Source organism: Cervus elaphus, chromosome X, assembly GCF_910594005.1.
Source record: "Cervus elaphus chromosome X, mCerEla1.1, whole genome shotgun sequence".
Classification (NCBI taxonomy): domain Eukaryota; kingdom Metazoa; phylum Chordata; class Mammalia; order Artiodactyla; family Cervidae; genus Cervus; species Cervus elaphus.
The window spans coordinates 157,120,687-157,142,872 of NC_057848.1; the positions used below are offsets into that span (position 1 = coordinate 157,120,687).

A 22,186-nucleotide genomic window follows, 5' to 3' on the forward strand; every position below is an offset into this window, starting at 1 on the left:
AAATTTTAAAAAACACATAGTAAATTATTCAAACGTATTTATTGGTTTAAAATAATGTCCACAAATTATTTGATACTCCTTTTAAAAGGTGAAGCCTAACACCACTCCCTGAATGTGGGCTGGACTTAGTGATTTGCTTCTAAGGAAGGAATAAGAAACAAAAGCAGGAGTGCTGGTGTACAACTGTGGAGACTAAGTCATAAAAGAGACTGCAGCCTCCTATCTGCTCTCTTGGATCACTCACTCTGGAAAAAGCTACTGCTCTGTCATGAGAACACTCAGGTACCCTGTGTAGAGGACCATGTGGCTGTTCTGTCAACAGCCAGCAAGGAACTGAAAAGCTGTGTCTGCAGCCATGTGAGTCAGCAATCTTGGAAATGGGTCCACCAGGTCCAGTTAACCTTACAAATGACTGCAGCCCTAGCCAACTGCTTGATTGCTAGCTCATGAGAGACCTTCAGGCAGAACCACCCAGCTAAGCTGTACTCAGATTTCTGAACCACAGAAACTGTGATACTAAACATTTGCAGTTTTAAGTCAGTAAGTACTGGGGTAATTTGTTATACAGAAATATATAATACACATATTTAAAAAGATACAACTGGAAAAAATTGAATGTACAGTTTACCCTTGAACACTGAGGGTTTGAGCTGCAAGGGTCCACTTAAACACAAATTTTTAGTGTAGTAAATACTACACTACTACATGGTCCATTGTTGGTTGACTCTTTGGATACAGAGGAACTGCAGATGAGGAGGGCCAACAATCACTTATACATGGACTAACTCTTGTATTGTTCAAGGATCAACTGTATAACTAATGAACTTAATAAATAGAAATACGAAGAACTCTACATCCTATGAATAGCGGATACAATTAATTTTTCATTTGTCCACGGCGGTTTCATGAGAATCTATCATATACTTGATTTCAAAGAAATCCTAAACAAATTCAAAATAATAAACATTTCATAGGACACATTCTCATATCATAATCCAATAAAACCTGAAGCAAATAATATAATGCAAAAAATTCTAGCTTTTTGAATTAAGGTCCTTGGAAATTAAAAATTATAGTCTTCATAACCATTGGATCAAAGAGGAAATTAACAGCAATATTATAAATTTGATAGAAGGCTCAGTAACAACTAAAGTAAGAAAAAATGTGTAGTCTTAAATGCCTTCATTATTAAAGAAGATGCACATGAAAGACTATATTCACCTTAACATATTAGAAAAATAAAATCAATTAGATAAAGATAAAAGCTGAAATTAATGAAATGGAAAATGAAAAAATGAAAGCTATATAATCCAAAGAGTGATTCTTTGAAAGAACTAATAAAATTGATGATAAAACTCATCATAAGCCTGATTAAGGATAAGTAAAAAAAGATAATGAAAAACATGTAAGATTAAAGATTAGAAAAAAGGCAAAGATATAGAGAAGTTAGTTTTAACATTATATATATAAAAAGAGAATATAATGTTGGAACCTGTGGCAATATACTTTGACAATCAAGAGAAATGGAGGATTTTCTTGAAAATTAGAAGCTACTAAAACTGATTCTAGTCAAGATACTAAAGATACTAAAACTGATCCTAAAACTGGAATGGGTGAATTTAACTCATATGACCATTATATCTACTACTGTGGTTAAGAATCCCTAAGAAGAAATGGTATAGCCCTTAGTCAACAAAAGGGTCCGAAATGCAGTACTTGGATGCAATCTCAAAAACGACAGAATGATCTCTGTTCATTTCCAAGGCAAACCATTCAATATCACAGTAATCCCAGTAATCCAAGTCTATGCTCCAACCAGTAATGCTGAAGAAGCTGAAGTTGAACAGTTCTCTGAAGACCCACAAGACTTTCTAGAACTAATACCCAAAAACAATGTCGTCTTCATTACAGGGGACTGGAAGGCAAAAGGAGGAAGTCAAGAGCTACCTGGAGTAACAGGCAAATTTGGCCTTGGAGTACAAAACGAAGCAGGGCAAAGGCTAACAGAGTTTTTCCAAGAGAATGCACTGGTCATAGCAAACACCCTCTTCCAACAACACAAGAGAAGACTCTAAACATGGTCATCACCAGACAGTCAATACAGAAATCAGACTGATTATATTCTTTGCAGCCAAAGATGGAGAAGCTCTACACAGTCAGCAAAAACAAGACCGGGAACTGACTGTGGCTCAGATCATGAACTCCTTATTGCCAAATTCAGACTTAAATTGAAGAGAAAAGGGAAATCCACTAGACCATTCAGGTATGACCTAAATCAAATCCCTTATGATTATACAGTGGAGGTGACAAATAGATTCAAGGGGATTAGATCTGATAGAGTGCCTGAAGAACTATGGACGGAGGTTAGTGACACTGTACAGGAGGCAGTGATCAAGACCATCCCCAAGAAAAAAAAAATGCAAAAAGGCAAAATGGTTGTCTAAAGAGGCCTTAAAAATAGCTCAGAAAAGAAGAGAAGCTAAAGGCAAAGGAGAAAAGGAAAGATATATCCATTTGAATGCAGAGTTCCAAAGAATAGCAAGGAGAGATAAGAAAGCCTTCCTCTATGATCAATGAGAAGAAATAGATGAAAACAATAGAATGGGAAAGACTAGATATCTCTTCAGAAAGTTAGAGATACCAAGGGAAAATTTCATGCAAAGATGGGCACAATAAAGGACAGAAATAGTACGGACCTAACAGAAGCAGCAGATATTAATAAGAGGTGGCAAGAATACACAGAAGAACTATACAAAACAGATCATCATGACCCAGATAACCACGATGGTGTGATCACTCACCTAGAGCCAGACATCCTGGAATGCAAAGTCAAGTGGGCCTTAGGAAGCATCACTACGAACAAAGCTAGTGGAGGTGATGGAATTTCAGCTGAGTTACTTCAAATCCTAAAAGATGATGCTGTGAAAGTGGCACTCAATATGCCAGAAAATCTGGAAAAATCAGCAGTGGCCAAAGGACTGGAAAAGGTCAGTTTTCATTCCAATCCCAAAGAAAGGCAATGCCAAAGAATGTTCAAACTACTGCACAATTGCAGTCATCTCACACGCTAGCAAAGTAATGCTCAAAATTCTCCAAGCCAGGCTTCAACGGTACATGAACCGCGAACTTCCAGATGTCCGAGCTGGATTCAGAAAAGGCAGAGGAACCAGAGATCAAACTGCCAATATCTGCTGGACCATCGAAAAAGCAAGAGAGTTCCAGAAAAACATCTACTTTTGCTTTATTGACTACGCCAAAGCCTCTGACTGTGTGGATCACAACAAACTGCAGAAAATTCTTAAAGAGATGGGAATACCAGACCACCTGACCTGCCTCCTGAGAAACCTGTATGCAGGTCAGGAAGCAACAGTTAGAACTGGACATGGAACAACAGACTAGTTCCAAATCGGGAAAGGAGTACGTCAAGGCTGTATATTGTCACCCTGCTTATTTAACTTATATGCAGAGTACATCATGCAAAATGCCGGACTGGATGAAGCACAAGCTGGAATCGAGACTGACGGGAGAAATATCGATAACCTCAGATACGCAGATGACGCGATCCTTATGGCAGAAAGCGAGGAAGAACTAAAGAGCCTCTTGATGAACGTGAAAGAGGAGAGTGGAAAAAGTTGGCTTAAAACTCAACATTCAGAAAACTAAGATCATGGCATCTGGTCCCATCACTTCATGGCAAATAAATGGGGAAACAATGGAAACAGTAAGAGACTTTATTTTGGGGGGTTCCAAAATCACTGCAGATGGTGACTGCAGCCATAAAATTAAAAGACACTTGCTACTTGGAAGAAAAGCTATGATCAACCTAGACAGCATATTAAAAAGCAGAGACATTACTTTGCCAACAAAGGTCCATCTAGTCAAAGCTATGGTTTTTCCAGTAGTCCTGTATGGATGTGAGAGTTGGACTATGAAGAAGGCTGAGTACGAAGAATTGATGCTTTAGAACTGCAGTGTTGGAGAAGACTCTTGAGAGTCCCTTGGACTGCAAGGAGATCCAACCAGTCCATCCTAAAGGAAATCAGTCCTGAATATTCATCAGAAGGACTGAAGCTGAAGCTGAAACTCCAATACTTTGGCCACCTGATGCGATGAACCAACTCATTGGAAAAGACCCTGATTCTGGGAAAGATTGAGGGCAGGAGGAGAAGGGGACGACAGAGGATGAGATGGTTGGATGGCATCACCGACGCAATGGACATGAGTTTGAGTAGGCTCCGTGAATTGGTGATGGACAGGGAAGCCTGGCGTCCTGCAGTCCATGGGGTCGCAAGGAGTTGGATGCGACTGAGCAACTGAACTGAACTGACTGAAAACTGATTCAAAAGAAGTAGAACACTAAAAAAGTGCATTGTCTGCATACAGCTTTTTTTTTTTCATTTTTAAAAGAATTTTTTGGTCTACTTTTTTATTTATTTTTTTAACTAGAAGATAATTGCTTTACAATATTGTGTTGGCTTCTGCCATACATCAACATGAATCAGCCATAGGTATATTATGTCCCCTCCTTCTTGAACCTCCCTCTACCTCCCACCCCATCCCACCCTTTCAAGTGGTCACAGAGCACCACCTTTCAGCTTCCTGTGTCATACAGCAAATTCCCACTGGCTATCTATTTTACATATGGTAATGTATATGTTTCCATGCTACTCTCTCAATTTGTCCCATCCTTTCCTTCTCCAGCTGTAAAAAGAAACACATCTGAGTCAGTTCTAATGAGGTGGATGAACCTAGAGCCAATTATACAGAGTGAAGTAAGTCAGAAAGAGAAAAACAAATATCGTATATTCACGCACATATATGGAATCTAGAAAGATGCTACCGATGAACCTACTTGCAGGAGAGCAATGCAGATGCAGACATAGAAAACAGACTTGCATGTGGCTTTATAGTAGAGCTCTCTTTCCATTTTCAAAAGCAAATAGTTGTGTTTTTTTTTAAGCAAATAGTTTTGAGGTTCCTTCAACCAATGATTCCCAGCCTTGGCTGCATATTAGAATCACATGATGATTCCTAGGTGTCCATCAGAATCTCTGGAAGTGGAACTCAGTAGTTTGTTTTTGTTTTTGTTTTTTTTCCTATTTCCTTGGGTGATTACAATGTATAGCCAAGTTTGAGTACAAGGGATTTAAGTTCTAAACCATAGAAAAAGATGTAAATCTCTCCAATTTATCTCATAAGATCAGTATAACCTTAGTATCAAAATTTGAGAAAAACAGCAGCCAAAATTTGAACAAAGATGTAAACTATTTTTCACTGGGATGACCAATTTTCTGGTAGTAGAATTCATCTCCAGTTAAATCAACTTTGTTTATTATAGGTATTTCACCTCTTCTATGAACCATGAATAGTGAATTTCTTTAGTCAAACCTAATTTTAAGCCCCAAATAGTAATGATCAGCTAAGCCATACACCTTACATAGCACACTTGACACCCAATAAGCTTTAACCTTTTCAAAAAAATCTCATGTCTTCAAAAGAATAAGATTTGTGATAATGAAGCTCATTCAGTAGAAAATGTCACTGTCTCTGAAAGTGATTCTAAAAGGAGTCCTAAATATATACTGAACTTCTGTAAGTGTTGAGCCTCTGAAGGCAAAAGCAAGACTTATGTGGGTGTATAAGATCTGCACTGTTGGTCCAGGACTAGTTGTATTACTTTACATAGTCTGAGTTCAAATACATTTTAGTCTTAGAATAATAAGAGAATTGGATAATAGACAAAAAGATGACCTAAGTCTTCTGGGACATGGGTCTCTAGGATATTTAGACTTCTGGTTACTGAGGTTTCTCTGGATTTCTTTCAAAAAAGGACTCACTGCTGCTGAGTGAACCCATCCTTCACTCAGTTCCAGTAAACCAAACTCTCTGGCTTATTCCACAGCTGATACACAACAAACCATCTATGGTATGGTGATACAGTTGACAAATATAGAAAACCCAGGGTAAACTACAACTCTGCACACAGCATCAGATGACCTTCAGGGGGAAAAGTAGCAGACCACAATTAGCTAACTTGAGTAGAGATAGAGTCCTATTTCCCACTGATATATTTTACATAAGACATCTAGAAGTAACTGCAATTTTTTTGAACATTTTCCCAAAGCACATCAAATAACCTCTGGACCTCAACTCCACATTATTTTAATTTTTATTTTGTTTGCAAACTCTATTTAGAGGTCTGTTCCGATTGTAACATACTGCCTTAATTTTAAAGGGAAAATAATTGACTGCTGTGGCAGTAGGAAGAATATCAGCAACAGAGAAAAAAGAAAATATTTAATGACCTTCACAGCTGGCAAATTTGGGTCATAAGGGGTGGGATAGAGGATGGTGGGGAAGAGAGAAAGAAAAGGAAAACAAGGCTGTGTAGCTCCCACGGACAGCATCAGTATGACACCCACAGGGTTGAGAAGTAATTAGCTTCTCTCTGTCCATGTGCACCTCTCTTTCAACTGCAGGAGGTCTCCACCTACAGCATCAATTTAACAAACTAACTTGCCAATACTTAGTCTAAAATTTCCAGCTTTCTATTCAATGAGGAAAAATGTCTTGTAATTTTACCAAGGCTACAGTTCTGAATGAAGAATTCCAAATTGGTCACTTCAATTAAGCAAGAGTGGCTGATTAAAATTAACCTTTTCAGGAAATAAAGTCTAAAAATAGGACCTAACTAATGCCAGTGGAAACTGACAGATTTTATTTTCTTGGGCTCCAAAATCACTATGGATGGTGACTGTAGCCATGAAATTAAAAGACGCTTACCCCTTGGAAGAAAAGCTATGACAAATCTAGACAGCATATTAAAAAGCAGAGACATCACTTTGCTGACAAAGGTTGGTATAGTCAAAGCTATGGTTTTTCCAGTAGTCATGTACAGATGTGAGAGCTGGATCATAAAGAAGGCTGAATGCCAAAGAATTGATGCTTTCGAATTGTGGTGCTGGAGAAGACTCTTGAGAGTTCCTTGAACTGCAAGAAGATCAAACCAGTCAATCCTAAAGGAAATCAACCCTGAATATTCATTAGAAGGATATATACTAAAGCTCCAATACTATGGCCACCTGATGGGAAGAGCTGACTCACTGCTAAAGACCCTGAAGCTAGCAAAGACTGAGGGCAGGAGGAGAAGGGGGTGACAGAGGATGAGATGGTTGGATGGCATCACTGACTCGATGGAGATGACTTTGAGCAAACTCGAGGAGTTAGTGAAGGACGAGGAAGCCTGGTGTGCTGCAGTCCACGGGGTTGCAAAGAGTCAGACACGACTTAGCGACTGAACAACAACTAATGCCATGTAAATCTGTTCACTTGATGATATCCAAAGCCATATAAAGTTGAGATGCTCTTTTAAGTAAAGGTGTGTCATGGTTAATCATATGGCACTCAGAGGAATTCCTTACAAACCTAGATGGGATTGTGAGCTGAAACTGTCTAGCTTAGTCTTAAGGTGCTAAATGATACAATTTGTAAGGATAATCAAATACTAAAGAAACTAAAAATGTCAAAACAACAAAAATGATCACTTGTACAAATTCCATCATTTATTGGAGCACACCACAAAAAGGGTGTGGGACTAATCTTTTCTGATTCTTCAAAACTTTCCTTCATGATTAGGCAAAATTACTAAATTACTAAAACTCTCTGAAGGGATGGATTGTCTTAATGTTACCTCATCCAGGAAGTCTCCCAAGACTTAGGTGCCCCTCCAATGTGCTCCCTTGGAATCTCGCATACCCCATTTATAACATGTCTTACCCTGAACTATCTTGTCTTTTTATTGGTTGACCTACATAGGTATCTAATAAATATATGTGAAACAAATGACATTTATACTCATCTTTGTATCTCCCCACAGTTTTTACACAGGGCTTTGAACACTGCAGGGACTAGATAAAAGTTTACTGAATGAATAAATGAGTGGACAGATGCACTTCTGCATATGATCAGTTGTAACAAATAGAAGTCTTAAACTGAACCAGTCATTTGGATGAAAAGAGTAATATGGCAAGGCATCTCAGGGACCCTACATTGTAACTCTCCCTCTCATGCTTTGCCCTGGGTTGGCCGTGGGCCAGCCCCAGCCCTGCAGCCTACTCACTCCATACTACAAAAAAGAAATGATGAAGGAAAAACTGTCTAGCAAAACACCAACTGAAAGATGAATTACAATTATGCCTTAATTCAAAGCCTGAGTTTTTCCTTGTTTCTCTTTTAGGTTGATGGAAAGGAAAAAGAGCACAGTATAAGCTTTGGCCACTTACAGCTTAAAAAATCTCCCACGGGATGTAGTTTGCTATTCCCTAAAATTCAAGTTCAACCAGAACTTGAATAACATAAACCAATTTTTATTAATAATAATAAAGTACTTTTAATAAATTAAATAATAAGTTAAATAAGGATGAGTTAAAGCCTGGTCACTAGCTGCTTCTAGAAAGAAGAGAATGAGCCCATGGCTTACACTGAGGTGGCTTAATCCTGTGTGCTCCCATGAATGAACCAGAGGAGAGTATCACATGCAGGCATTACCTATCACTGGGATTTAACACATTGCTGATGCACTGAGTAACAAGAACCAGTCACCATCACAGAAACTCTACCTTTTCCTGAAGCAATCAAGTGACTGCTTGCTGTAATCCCAGTGCAGGCAAGCTCTGTATCTGATGCCACGAGAGAAACCCATCACTCTCCACCTCTCTCCTCAATTTTAAGGTGTTCTTCCTTTCCTCCTCATCTGCTTTCCTGGCCCATTACTCTTCCCTCACCTAATCTTTCTTTTTTTCATGCTCTCTCATCTTCTTGTACCTAAGAGCCAACAACACTCCTCATACTGCAGCACTGCTGAAATGAATTTTCCAGATCAATGAAGTTTATTCCTTTAAAAGCTAAAATACATTTTTAAATTACTTAACCATTCTGGCTAAGAGTTCTGGAAATGGGCCATTTGGTCTCTTTACTTCTTAACAGAGTGTACACCATAGAAACTCAAACTTTCTTGACCATGCAGGTTCATCAATCTAAGCATCCCCTCAGGCACATCCCCTCAGGAGAGCTCAGGATGGAGCTCTCCCCAACACACACAGCCCCATAACACTTAATGTTACTGCTTCATTTCTACCTCATTTTGATAGTTTTAGATCTCTTTGTACTGTCAGGAAGAATTTTACTTTTCATTGTTCTATCTCACTTTTTCTTTCCCCTCTCACTCCCTAATCTGTGGCAGCGTAGGTAACCAGACAGGCAAACTTACAGGAATAATGTGTCAGATAAGGTTTTACAGATATATGGTCATTGGGCATTGAGTAAGGGCCTAGGGCTCATCCTGTGAGTAAAGTTCATTGGATTTCTGACAGTGATTTCAAGAGTTCAGAGACCCTTTTTACTTAATTCTGGACTTGGGACCTTAGGAATGATAATAAGACGGGAGTTTGTTCTTTGGATGGGTGGATATCACTGTCCTTTATATTTAGGTAGAAACGTTGTACCCAGAACAGTTTCTGTTCATGGTTTTAGGCCCCACTCTACTTGTGTGATCTACCACCACTCCTCATTTAAACTTTGGATAAAAAGTAAGACAGAAAAGGCAAATTGCTGACTGTCACAAGTTACAGATCATCATACAGCATAGTTTCCTGAGATGTGTCTGTGTCCTGCCCATTCCTTCCTTGGCCTCTAACTTAGCATACTCCTTATCCACAAGCTAAGTGTCTCACCATCTTCGCAAGGCCACCAGGTCACTCTCCCTTCTCAGACACCATTAATTGCATCATCTTTTCAGTTTCTTAAGATGGAAGCCTGCTGTTATCAATGGCTCTTCCCTTAGTTGTCTTTTTTAAACCAGGCAATTTCAAGCTTCTGGTGCATGCAGTTTATTCCATGTCCAAGATACATTTCATCTGCTCCTCATTCAAATCTGTTAAAATTCTAACTCATGGCTCTACTTTCCAAATATCTTCTTTCCAAACATCCCTCTCACCTCCCTCTACTCAAATCTATCCCAAATAACAGAACTTTACTCTTTCATCACTGGGCTCTCAATCTCTACTTCCTGAACACCATCATTGGTAAACTCTCGAAATATTTCTTGTTTTCATGTGAATGCTATAATTTCACCTTAAGTCCTTTTTATAGTACTTCTTACCACCCACCTCCTCCTGTTCAGTCTTTACATTAGCACTTTCCAGTTTTATATATTCCATTTAGTTTTGCCAATGGAATTAAAGAAACATTCTCTTCTCGTGTCTGTCTACTCCAGAGTCCCTTCCCTGATCACACCTTAGTATCTTCAACTACCTCTTGAGAAATTTTCTTTACTAACTGCCTAGGAAGTCACTTTTCCCATTTAATTTACTCAACTGTTTTCCCTTTTCTGTATTTCCCCAAACCTCCAGAGAAATATAATTATCAGATTTTCTGCTGTGGTTATTACCCACATGCCTCCAGCCCTCCTCCGTCCTCAGATTGTAATTGTCAAAAATAACAAGACTGCACTTCTGACATTTATATGGTGCTATGCATAGATTTAAACAAATCCCATTCCTCAAACTGTGTAAATGAACTCCCTTCTGCCTTCCAACTCATTCAGCAAGACATCCCTCTGGAAATCTGGGCCTCCCTTAGGAATGGTGCTGGACTCCTGACTCCTGCAGGCCTCTGGAAGGAAAGGAACCATTCCTCCCCAGGATGGAGACCTCGGGGTCAGGAGTTGGAGAGGGTTCACATGCTCCATAGGGCCACCAACAGACCAACACTTTGCCAGCCTTGGATAAAAGCCTCTCGTCCTTCTAGGCCCATGAGCTCTGACTAAACTTCCTCCCCTGATCTTTATCTCTCAGGCCTGTGGCCAACTCACTCACCACATCTGCTCTTCACGTGCTTGACCTCCTCATCTCCAATATTCTCTTTCATTCACTTCAACCACTGACATTCTGGATTCCACCTTGGACCCACTTATCTCCTAGGACTACATCCCTTGCAACTTCTCAACCATCCTACTTCCTGGGTCTTCACCCCAGTAAGCCTGCTCCCTGACAAATATATATACACACACATGGGCTTCCCAGGTGGCACAGTGGCAAAGAATCTGCTTGCCAATGCAGGAGATGCAAGAGACTCAGGTTCAATCCCTGGGTCAGGAAGATCCCCGGGAGTAGGAAATGGCAACCCACTCCAGTATTCTTGCCTGGAAAATTCCTTGGACAGAGGAGCCTGGCTAGCTACAGTTCATGGGGTCACAAAGAGTCAGACACGACTGAGCGACTGAACACACACATATACATACACATGTATATACGTAAACATATATTTATGAGTCACTTTCCTGTACACCCGAAATGAAAACAATATTGTAAACCAACTGTATTTCAATAATATTAAAAAACAAAAAAAGAATATTGCAGCCAAAAAAGGAATTAAGGGTCATGGAGGTTATGTGGCTTTATTCAAGCTCTCACAGTCCCCAAAGAGTAAAACTGATTCCCCATCACAATAATCAGAATATATTTTCTTTCAGGCCATTTGAAATACCTATGCTGTGGCCAATTATTCGACATGCTATCTTGTGGGGAAGACATTCTGACCAAAAAGAAAGACGAAGGGGATACCACTCTAAAGGTAGACGTTACCGCAGGATCAATTTTCTGTATCTAATCATCCCATAAGCAAATATTTAGGTTGCAACCGCTGGCTCAGAGAGAGAAACAAATCTGGTCAGAGATGCGCAGAAACTCCACGCCAGCCAAGCTGCTTTGCGCCCTCTATGCAGGCTTCCTCAAACACTCAAACGGAAAGGAGTCGCAGCACTGCAGGAGCAGCTGAGCCCAGCAATGGTGAATCAGGGTGGAGAAGAGAGCAGTCTGGAACTTTCTATGGGGGACCCCTTTCATGCATAATTAGCGTGCACTGGAGCAGAAGACTGCTGTGGCCTGCTCACTTCTGAACAAAGTAACAATAAAATAAAAAACTGCTCCCCTCTCCATCCTGTGTCGTCTACACATTTACAAAGTAATAAAGAACATAAATACCATCAGGCCCAAATCCTAATGGATCTACAGATAATAATAATATTAAACAGACACTCAAATCTTTAATTCTTTTTGTGAGGAAGAAAACAACAAAACTTTCAACTTCTTGAATAAAAACTGTCCTATTACATCTGTATTTGTACATATGCCTAATAAAACTAATACTGTTATCTGCTGTAGTCCTGCCTTCCCCCAACAAAAATGTAAATAAATATTTAGCAAAACAATAATTTACCTTATAGAAGATCAAAAAAAGGTCATCTAGCTTCCCATGCAAATCACCTGGAAATGAAATGAAAAATTCAGTATTCAGGAGGAAACAAGAAAATGCCCTTTGTACAACAGAATTTAAAACCTGAAATACTGCTGATACATGCCAAGCATTAGGACATTGGGTTCTTACCCTATGATGATATTAATTCAACAGACGGTTTGTTTCCATAGCACCTTGTGGAAACTTCATCCCTTTTCTTATAGGGGGCAGCATCCAATGTCGTGATTTCCTATTCATTCCTGCCATTTATGCTGTGCTTTCAGGACTTCCCTGGTGGCTCAGACGGTAAAGCGTCTGCCTGCAATGTGGGAGACCTAGGTTCAGTCCCTGGGTCGGGAAGATCCTCTGGAGAAGGAAATGGCAACCCACTCCAGTACTCTTGCCTGGAAAATCCCATGGACGGAGGAGCCTGGTAGGCTACACTCCATAGGGTCGCAAAGAGTCGGATACGACTGAGCAACTTCACCTCACTGAGCTCACTCTATGCCAAGTGCCAGACTAAGGGTTTACATGAACTATCTTGCTCAATCCTAAAACCACTAGCCAAGTATGGATGTGAGAACTGGACTACAAAGAAAGCTGACTGCCAAAGAATTGATGCTTTTGAACTGTGGTGTTGGAAAAGACTCTTGAGAGTCCCGTGGACTGCAAGGAGATCCAACCAGTGGAGATCCAACCAGTCAATCCTAAAAGAAATCAGCCCTGAATATTCATTGGAAGGACTGATGCTGAAGCTGAAACTCCAATACTTTGGCCACCTGATGCAAAGAACCAACTCATTGGAAAAGACCCTGATGCTGGAAAAGATTGAAGGCGGGAGGAGAAGGGAATGACAGAGGATGAGATGGTTGGATGGCATCACCGACTTGATGGACATGAGTTTGAGTAAGTTCTAGGAGATGGTGAAGGACAGGAAAGCCTGGCCTGCTGCAGTCCATAAGGTGGCAAAGAGTTGGACACGACTGAGCGACTGAACTGAACACCACTCTATGAGATGGGTATTGTTTTCACCATATTCATTTTACATATGAGGCTCAGAGTAGTTAAGCAATTTACAAAACTGACAAACTACCAAGTAGCAGAGCTGGAATTCAAATTCAACTTTATCTCACTTCAAAACTATACTGTACTCTACTGTCTACACTAGGAGAATCTCTAAGAGAACAGCAATATTACTTATTTATCATTAAACCCCTAAATGCCTCCTATAGTACCTGCTTCATAGTAGGCATTCAATAATTAAGTTCAATTGCTAAATGCACAGCTTTTTAAAGCCATGTTTTCAAGAACATGCAGTAGAATCTGAAACTTAAAAATTGTGAGTAGATATTTGACATTCTCTTAATGAGACTATTAGCAAAAATAAAAATGAAAGCATTGCTTTATAAAACTCAAGAAATCATGTAAATATGTGAAGCCATTAATTCAAAAACAAGAGTAAATATGTGAATATTCAAAAGCCCTATTTGGATACCTATTTCTAGGTAAATATTTGTCTTTCATAAGCTCTGTCATAAATGTTTATTCCTTATATCCAACTTTATTACCAAATGTAATTTAATTTAGGAATACTTTGTCCCAGTTTGTTTTAAAATGCTACAAACAAAATTAACCAAACATATACAAGAGATGAGTCCAATTATTATGGGAGTAACAAAATTAAAATATAACATCACCAGCACTTATTTATAAAATGACTACAATATTAATATTAAGCAAGGAGATCAAACCAGTCAATCTTAAAGGAAATCAATCCTGAATATTCATTGGAAGGACTGATACTAAAGCTGAAGCTCCAATACTTTGGCCACCTGATGGAAAGAGCTGACTCACTGGAAAAAACACTGATGCTGGGAAAGGTTGAGAGTGGGAGGAGAAGGGGACAACAGAGGATGAGATGGTTGGATGGCATCACCGACTTTATGGACATGAGTTTGAGTAAGCTCTGGGAGTTGGTGATGGACAGGGAGGCCTGGCGTGCTGCAGTCCATGGGGTCGCAGAGCTGGACATGACTGAGCAATTGAACTGAACTCATTTACATATTGTCCAGGGCTGCTTTTGAGCTACTAGGGCAAAGCCGAGTAGTTGGGCACAGAGACCATATGGTTTACAAAGCCAGAATGTTTATCATCCTGTTCCTTAAAGAAAAGCTTGTCAAGCCCTCATCTAGAACATCCCTCATAGTTTAAGTCACCCACGTTAAAGATCCTGGCTAAAACATACTCATATGGCCAAAAGTAAGCACTTCATATGGGCTACTGTAGAAGAAAGTTCTGGAGAACTGCTTTTGGCACCCTGATACTGTTTCTTTCTGGGTAACCTAGAAAAGGACCCACCACTTTGAGCTTCAGTCTTCTCATCAGCAAAGTGAGGGTAATACAAACTTCTCCACCCACCTCAGGGGGACATGGGGAGATGATGGATGCCAAGGTGCTCCACAGACCATGAAGAGCTAGAGGAACGTCCAGAGGGGTTGCTGCTGTTGTTCTTAATGTTCAGTACTATGTGCTCTTGCCACTGGATCCTACAGAGACCCTGGAACTTTTCCATGGTCAGCAGGGCCAGGATAGCACTGGTCACTGGGAGATTTACCAGTCAGCAAAAGCCATTTCTGACGCTTTCAGCAATATGGAAATCAAGAGATTCACTGGCTTCATTGTAACTTTAAGAGCTTTCAAAATTGTGTCAAATAGGAAAATGTAGTTTGGAAAAAATGTGACTTTTAAATTGTTTCCAATTTCATATTAGGAGCTTCGAATAGGAGAGCAGCCTTAAAATGGGATTGCAGAGATGAGTGGTTCTTAGTTCAAGGCAGATCCCAAGGATCCCCAGTATCCCAGGACTCTGGGAGATAGTGAGGGACAGGGAAGCCTGACGTGCTGCAGTCCATGAGGTCACAAAGAGTCAGACACAACTTAGCTGCAGTCCATGGGGTCACAAAGAGTCGGACACGACTTAGCGACTGAACAACAACAAGAATATTAAGAGCATATTAATACTACTGCATACGTAAATCTCACTCCAAATCTAAGGAAATAAAAATGGAAGGACTTTACTTATTAGTTAAATATATACTTTTTTAATTATTTTGTTTTCCTAATTCTCTTCAGGATGACTTGTCTTTCAAAGATTTGGGTAGTCAGAGTGTTGTACCTAGCAAGCTAATAAATGAATTGGTTTCAGCATATTAAGAGTTGAGGTTATAAAGATATAACCAACTTCTAGTTGGACAGCAAAAGATAACACTCAACATATCATGTAAAAGCCACAAAAAGATATTTTCACTGCATATAAAAATATAACTACATACATGGTTAACTTTTATAATATAAATGTAGACCAAAACACCTATATTTCATGCACATTAAGAATCATGCAACATGTTTAGATGTGCATGTAAAAAACTGCATCTGGAAATTAAAATAATGGTAAAGGTTCATCATAATTTCTCACCCTTTCCTAATACTGTCTTAAACAGACGATGGTTTTGAAAATATGGCCCCAATTTTAAATGATGGCCAAATTTTTCTAGGTTCAATGGGGCTATTAAAGAGAGTTTAATGAAAATTCCTATGCTATGGGAATGTATGGGCCTGGCTTTTCCTTCTACCAATGGTGCTATGTGGAAAAAGTCTGGAAATATTAATAAATGCCCAAGATGTATCTTTTAAAAAATGAAACTGTCCCATCAATCCATTCCCTAATCTCTGTCTTGTCATGGAAAATGAAACACCAGTCAGAGTGGTGCATAATGGGACTGGGATAGCAGATGTGGGACTGCCTCTAACCTGGGATGCAAAAGATCTGATTTTTAATTCTGACTTTGCCACTAACCAGCTGAGTAAGCTGGGGTGGAGAGAAGGGGACAAGTTATTACATAGAAATGCATGGAAGGAAATACCATTTCTGGGCCTCAATTTTATCCATAAGAACAAGGGATAGACCAGCTGACCTCTGTAAGAACCATTCAGTCCATACACTGTGTGATTCCAGAACTTATATGCCCTCTAATTAATTCATGTCTTCTTCCAAATCCTTTCATGCAAAGACAAGTCTCTAATGACAACTGGAGGTGTACTAGAAACATACAGGAGCAGATCACAGTCTCTGTTTGGCTTATTATATTACACTCTGAGAGCAAATCTTGCCCTGGCTCCACAGGCTTCATTGGTTGGCCTGGCTTCCTGAGCCTCATAACTCCAAATTCTTTATCTCCATGGAAAGTAAGAGCCAATGAGGTCTTGAATAAAAGGTCCCCACTGCTGAGATGCATCATCTGGTAGGCAAAGATGTGGTAGCCTGATTAGGTTGAAACTGAACCATTAAGGACTCTTCAAGAGCCTGAGTCCGGGCATGACATGGAGCGTATACTGCTACATCAAGTCTCTGTCACCACTATCAGATGCTAGAAATGGAAATGGTTTAATTAGATTGTCAAATCCATTCTACCTGCCAGAGTAAAAGAAACATGGGCTAAAAATTGATTTGGAAAATAACAATCACTGTGTTGTAACCTAAAGGCTTAATTAGAAGTTAAGAGAATTGCTGTTCCTTCCACACACTCCATTCTCAGGCAGTTGCAAGCATGCTGAGCACCAACTGTGTTGAATTTCAATGTGTACTGCTTCCTGAAGCAATATCCTGCCAGGCTGGCCTATATGATAACAAAATCTCAGCTCTTGTTATTTAGAAGAACAAGGAACAGATTTCTGGGACATTCCCACTCTTCTAAAAGCTGCAGAGACCAGCTGAAAAATCTCAAACAGCAGCCGAGGGAAGAGAAGAGGTTAATCTCCACCCTGCCGTGGGCTTTTCCCTTCCCAGCAGAAGTGGCATGCAGAGGCCCATCTAGAAAAAGCAACATGGAACAAAGATAATAAGAGCTAGATGGAGAGCAAAGAACGCTTATTCCACCCATGGGTAGTTTTCTGTATTAAAACGCTGCCTGCCTTTATAAAAAGCTAAGAGTTCTTTAATTTCTCACATAATTAATTCCTGCCAGCTGGTATGCAAAACAAAGACAAGATGGGGAACAGTATTATCATGATAGATAACTCTATATTAACACTTTTCCCTTAATACAGTCCAATTTACACAGTTTTCAAGTTAGGCCAATGATGTAGAACCAAGAGGCTCCTAAATATTAATTTGGCAACTCGGCTCTGAAACTTACCACAGATTGTTATCTCTTTGGATGGAGATGTGCTTGTATGAGTGAAATTCGGCATTTGCTGCAGGACTTTCTTGGTTTCAAACAGCACCTCTAAGACATAATAAGCATGAAGTATCTGTGAGGGTGAAGAGGAAATAGATATAATGAACTAGGAAGAAAGGCATGAGTGCATAGAAAGCAATGTATTATCCTGGCACAGTATCTGGCACATAATAAGTCCTCACTAGAGATTTGTAAGTTGAATGAACAAATGGTTCCTACCATGTCTATAGTCTCATGTTCTTAACTGACATCACCCATTCACAAAACATTTCTGATGAATCTTGGTCCTTAGAACCCAAGAGAAGTAACAGGGAAAAAAGGAGACTCCCCTGGCCTAAGAAATGTGCAGGCAAAAACATAAATAAAAAAGAAAAGAAAAGGAGGGAAAAGAGAGAAGGAGAAAGAAAGAAAGGGAGAGAAAGATTGTTCTAGAGGAGCTTCTTTGCATTTCTGTGCGACCTCCTGCCCCAGGGCTGGGAGCTAGGTGGGGGTGCTGGGTTAGGAGATCTCACAAGGCAACCAGACAAGCCTCAAGGGACTCCTAAGCCAGGTGTCCCTGCTGCGGCTCAAGTATTTGGTACACAGATGTGAGGGTACAGGCCAGCAAGCACAGTTATATACAAGTCTGAGTATAAAACATACTGCAACGTCAAGTAAACAATTCCAATTATCTCCTGTAATGACTATTCATTCCTTGGTCTCCTCCAGTTACAGTGTTGATGACAGCATTGTTTTAGACAGATTTACTGGGTTTTCTCCTCCAGGCTTTTTGGTTTTTTATCATTCTCTTTTTTAATTATAAAATATTCCAAATACATAATCCAAAAAATGATGTAGCTGATACAAACTTAACAGATGCTAACACCACTTTACGGTCAGAAATGTTTGTACCTGTATTGTCCAATGCAGTAGAAACTGGTCACATGGGGCTACTGACCACTTGAAATGGGGCTAGTCAAAACTGAGACATAATATAAGCACAAAATACACACTGGATTTTAAAGATTTAGTATGAAAAAAAAGTAAAATGTCTCATTAAAAACTTTTAATATGATTACATATTAAAATGATAATTTTACATGTTTGAATAAATAAAACACATTATTAAAACTAATTTCACTTTTTTCTTTTCACTTTTATAATATTGACTACTGGTGGTTTAGTTGCTAAGTCGTGTCTGACTTGCAACCCCATGGACTGTAGCCCGCCAGGCTCCTCTGTTCATGGGATTCTCCAGGCAAGAATACTGGAGTGGGTTGCCATTTCCTTCTCCAGGGGATCTTCCCGACCCAGGAATCGAACATGGGTCTCCTGCATTGCAGTCAGATTCTTTACCTACTGAGCTATGAGGGAAGCCTAATACTGACTACTAGAAGATTTTAAATATGTATGTGGATCACATTATATTTCTATTGGACAGCACTGACTGGTTTAGATTACTGGAGGCTAAGAGAGGTTGTTATCTGCATACTGTTCAGGTGATGCTTTAGGTGAGCTTCCTAGATGGCTCAGTGGTAAAGAATCCGCCTGCTAAGCAGGAGATGCGGGGTGTGATTCCTGGGTTGGAAAGATCCCCTGGAGGAGGGCATGGCAACCCACTCCAGTATTCTTGCCTGGAGAATCCCATGGACAGAGGAGTCTGGCAGGCTACAGTCTACAGGGTCACAAAGAGCTGGACACAACTTAGGGACTAAATAACAACAACAATGCTTTCGGTATCGGATTTAGGGCAGATGGAACCCTTTGGAACAATCCTATCTCATGGTGTCCTGAAGTTTCCATTTCCAATTAAAATAATGAAATTATTTTCTAATCAAAAATATTAAGTTTGGAGAATTTTCATGATTAAATAATTTAAAACAACAACAACAGGAAGCAGGATTTGAAGCAACGTGAGAATTAGGAAGAAAGAAAAGGGCCCCTGGATGTTGATTAGTAGGGAGTAAGCCCTATTTCCTGCCTCCCCAAACCTAATGGATTGATAAGGATTTCCCCCCCAAAATCATTTTAAACCTATTCAATGCATTTTAAATCTATTCAACTTGACAGGGTGAGTCAAATCTTGAATGTAACCTTTTCTTTAGCCACATTTTAAAGGAACAGGCAAAACACTTTGATAAAATGGTTTATTAATATATGAATTGGCATTTATTTAATTTACTGATTCCCAAAACTGGCTTCAGTGTTACCTTAGCTTGCCACTGTAGACTTTTTGGACCATGTGTAGCATTAATCAGAGTAAGTGCTGCCTGAAAAGGCAGTTGTTGTTTTTAAGTTAAATTAACAAATATTCATTGAGGATATATTGCAACAACAGAAAACTCCTATTATGAAAATAGTTTTTCTAGGTCCTTTTCAATTGTCTAAAATCACGTTGGTTATGTTAGTCCCCACAGAGCCAGTGTACTTCTCTTTCAATAGCATTATAATTGTGTTTACAATTGCAATATTAAATACTACTCAAAAGAGTTAACTCATGTTGGTTTATATGCTTACAAATATATTCAGATTAAATGACAACTCAAATAAAATATTCACATTCTTTTAAAGGCATTGAGAGAGGAAAATAGTACTTTTAAAGAATTTTCTTTTTTAAAAAGTAACTAGGGAATCCCCTGGTTGCCCAGTGCTTAGGACTCCATGCTTTCACTGCTGAGGGTGTGGGTTCAAGCTCTCGTTAGGGAACTAAGATCTCGCAAGCTGTGCAGCATGGCCAAAAAAAAAAAGCAACTAGTTTTTAAACGGAAAAAGAAAAGTTCTTTGTAAAGTTGAAATACAAATTTAAACAGCAAAAAGAAGCGTAACAATGGAAAGTAATTCTCCTCCTTTGCCAGACATCAGTCCCCTTTCCCTATCCCAAGAAACAGCCACTGTTTTGAGTATCTTTCCAAAAAATATTCTATGTACTTGCAAGCCTATAAAAATCAATATAACTACATATGAGTATGCAAACATATGTATAAGCACATAATTCCTTAAATAACATGTGGTATATTCACACAAAGGATTATTATTCAACCAAAAATAGGAATGAGGTACTGATACACGCTACAGTATGAATGAACCTTGAAAACATTATGCCAAGAAGAAGCCACCAGGCACAAAAGGCTACATATAATATGATTCCATTTATATAAATGCCCAGATTAGGCAAATCTGTAGAGACAGAAAGTAAACTGGTAGTTGACAGGGGCTAGGGAGAAGGGAGAATGGGAAGTGACTGCTTAATGGGTACTAGGCTTTGTTTTGAGGATGATAAAAATGTTCTGGAATTAGACAATGGTGATGGTTGTACAACACTGGGAATATACTAAAAACCAATGAATCATACACTTCATTTAAATTGGTTTAAAAAATTGATTTTATGTTATGTGACTTTTATCTTAATTTTAAAAATTAAGATTATATATATATAATGCTTATTAATTTTATTTAACAAATGGGAACACACTGTACACTATGTTGAATCTTTTCGTCTTCCCTTAACAACACAATCTTTTCATTTTTATAAAATCAAAACTGTCTATCTTTTCAGAGCTCTTTGGATTTTTGTCTTATCTTTTATATCCTTGAGCATATTAAGCATACTTAAAGTCTGATCTGATAATGACATTATCTAAAAACTCTATAGGTTTGTTTTGCACTGTTTGTGGGTCGCCTAAGTTTTCTTTTGTGAATCTTGCATCTTCCTATGCCTGTTAACACTTGTATTATGTTCCGGATATTGTATATGAAAACTTGAAGAAATAACTTGAAGCCTATTTTCTTACAGAGAGGATTTATATTTTCTTTTGACAGGTGGCTAGGAGCATTAGCTGTCCAGGATGATCTCAATTTTAGGAATTAGGTGATTGAAAATTTTGCTTCAGATCCTACAAAGCCAGTACTTTTACTCACTCTTACTCCTAGGGTATGCCCTTAAGGTCAAAGTGATGGTTTCGGGGTGATGTCAGAAAATAATGGAGCAGGTAGTTCCAAGATCCCATCCCCCTGCAGAAACACTGAAAAATCAAGCCAAAAAAATAGATCGAACAAACAAACCAGTCAGATCCAACTTCATCAGAGCTCTGAAAAATAGTCAAAGCTCACAGCAACCAAGGAAATGCTGAATCAAGAAAGAGGCAACTTAAATATGGCTCAGTGGATCTCCTGGTGGCTCAGACGGTAAACAATCTGCCTGCAATGCAGGAGTCCCAGGTTCAACCCCTGGGTCAGGAAGATCCTCTGAAGAAGAGAATGGCTGCCTACCCACTCCAGTATTCTCGCCTGGAGAATTCCATGGACAGAGGTACAGTCCATCAGGTTGCAAAGAGACACAACTGAGAAACTAACACACTAAGCAGAAAGTAAAGGCTATGATAGATTTGTAAACAGTCAGGCTAAGTGGTAAAGGAGTGTACCAACACAGAGCCAGTCTGCAGAGATTAGATTTTTCTTCCTTCCCTTCTTTCTTTTCCCCTTTCCTCCTTCCTTCCTTCCTCTGGCCTTTATCTCTTTCTTTCTTTCTTAATGGCTTTTGGTGTTCAAGGAAATCCTTATCAAAACACTAAGTGAACACAGGCTAAAAGAAAAGAAATTTCAGGGGATTTCCCTGGTGGTCCAGTGGTTAAGACTCCACACTTCCACTTCAGGGGCACAGGTTCAATCACTGGACA

The 22,186-nt window shown here is 39.3% G+C and overlaps 1 protein-coding gene across 5 annotated transcripts in view; it reads right to left on the reverse strand.

The window, feature by feature from the left end:
* Positions 1–22,186, reverse strand: part of PPEF1 (protein phosphatase with EF-hand domain 1) — a 115,871-nt gene that overhangs the window by 45,786 nt on the left and 47,899 nt on the right. For all 5 annotated transcript variants that reach the window (XM_043897090.1, XM_043897091.1, XM_043897089.1 and 2 more), the window contains 2 exons: positions 17,490–17,604; positions 12,277–12,323 (listed from right to left, as the gene is read on the reverse strand). In XM_043897090.1, coding sequence (XP_043753025.1) covers positions 12,277–12,323; positions 17,490–17,604 — 162 coding nt within the window. The remainder of the gene's footprint in view (positions 1–12,276; positions 12,324–17,489; positions 17,605–22,186) is intronic.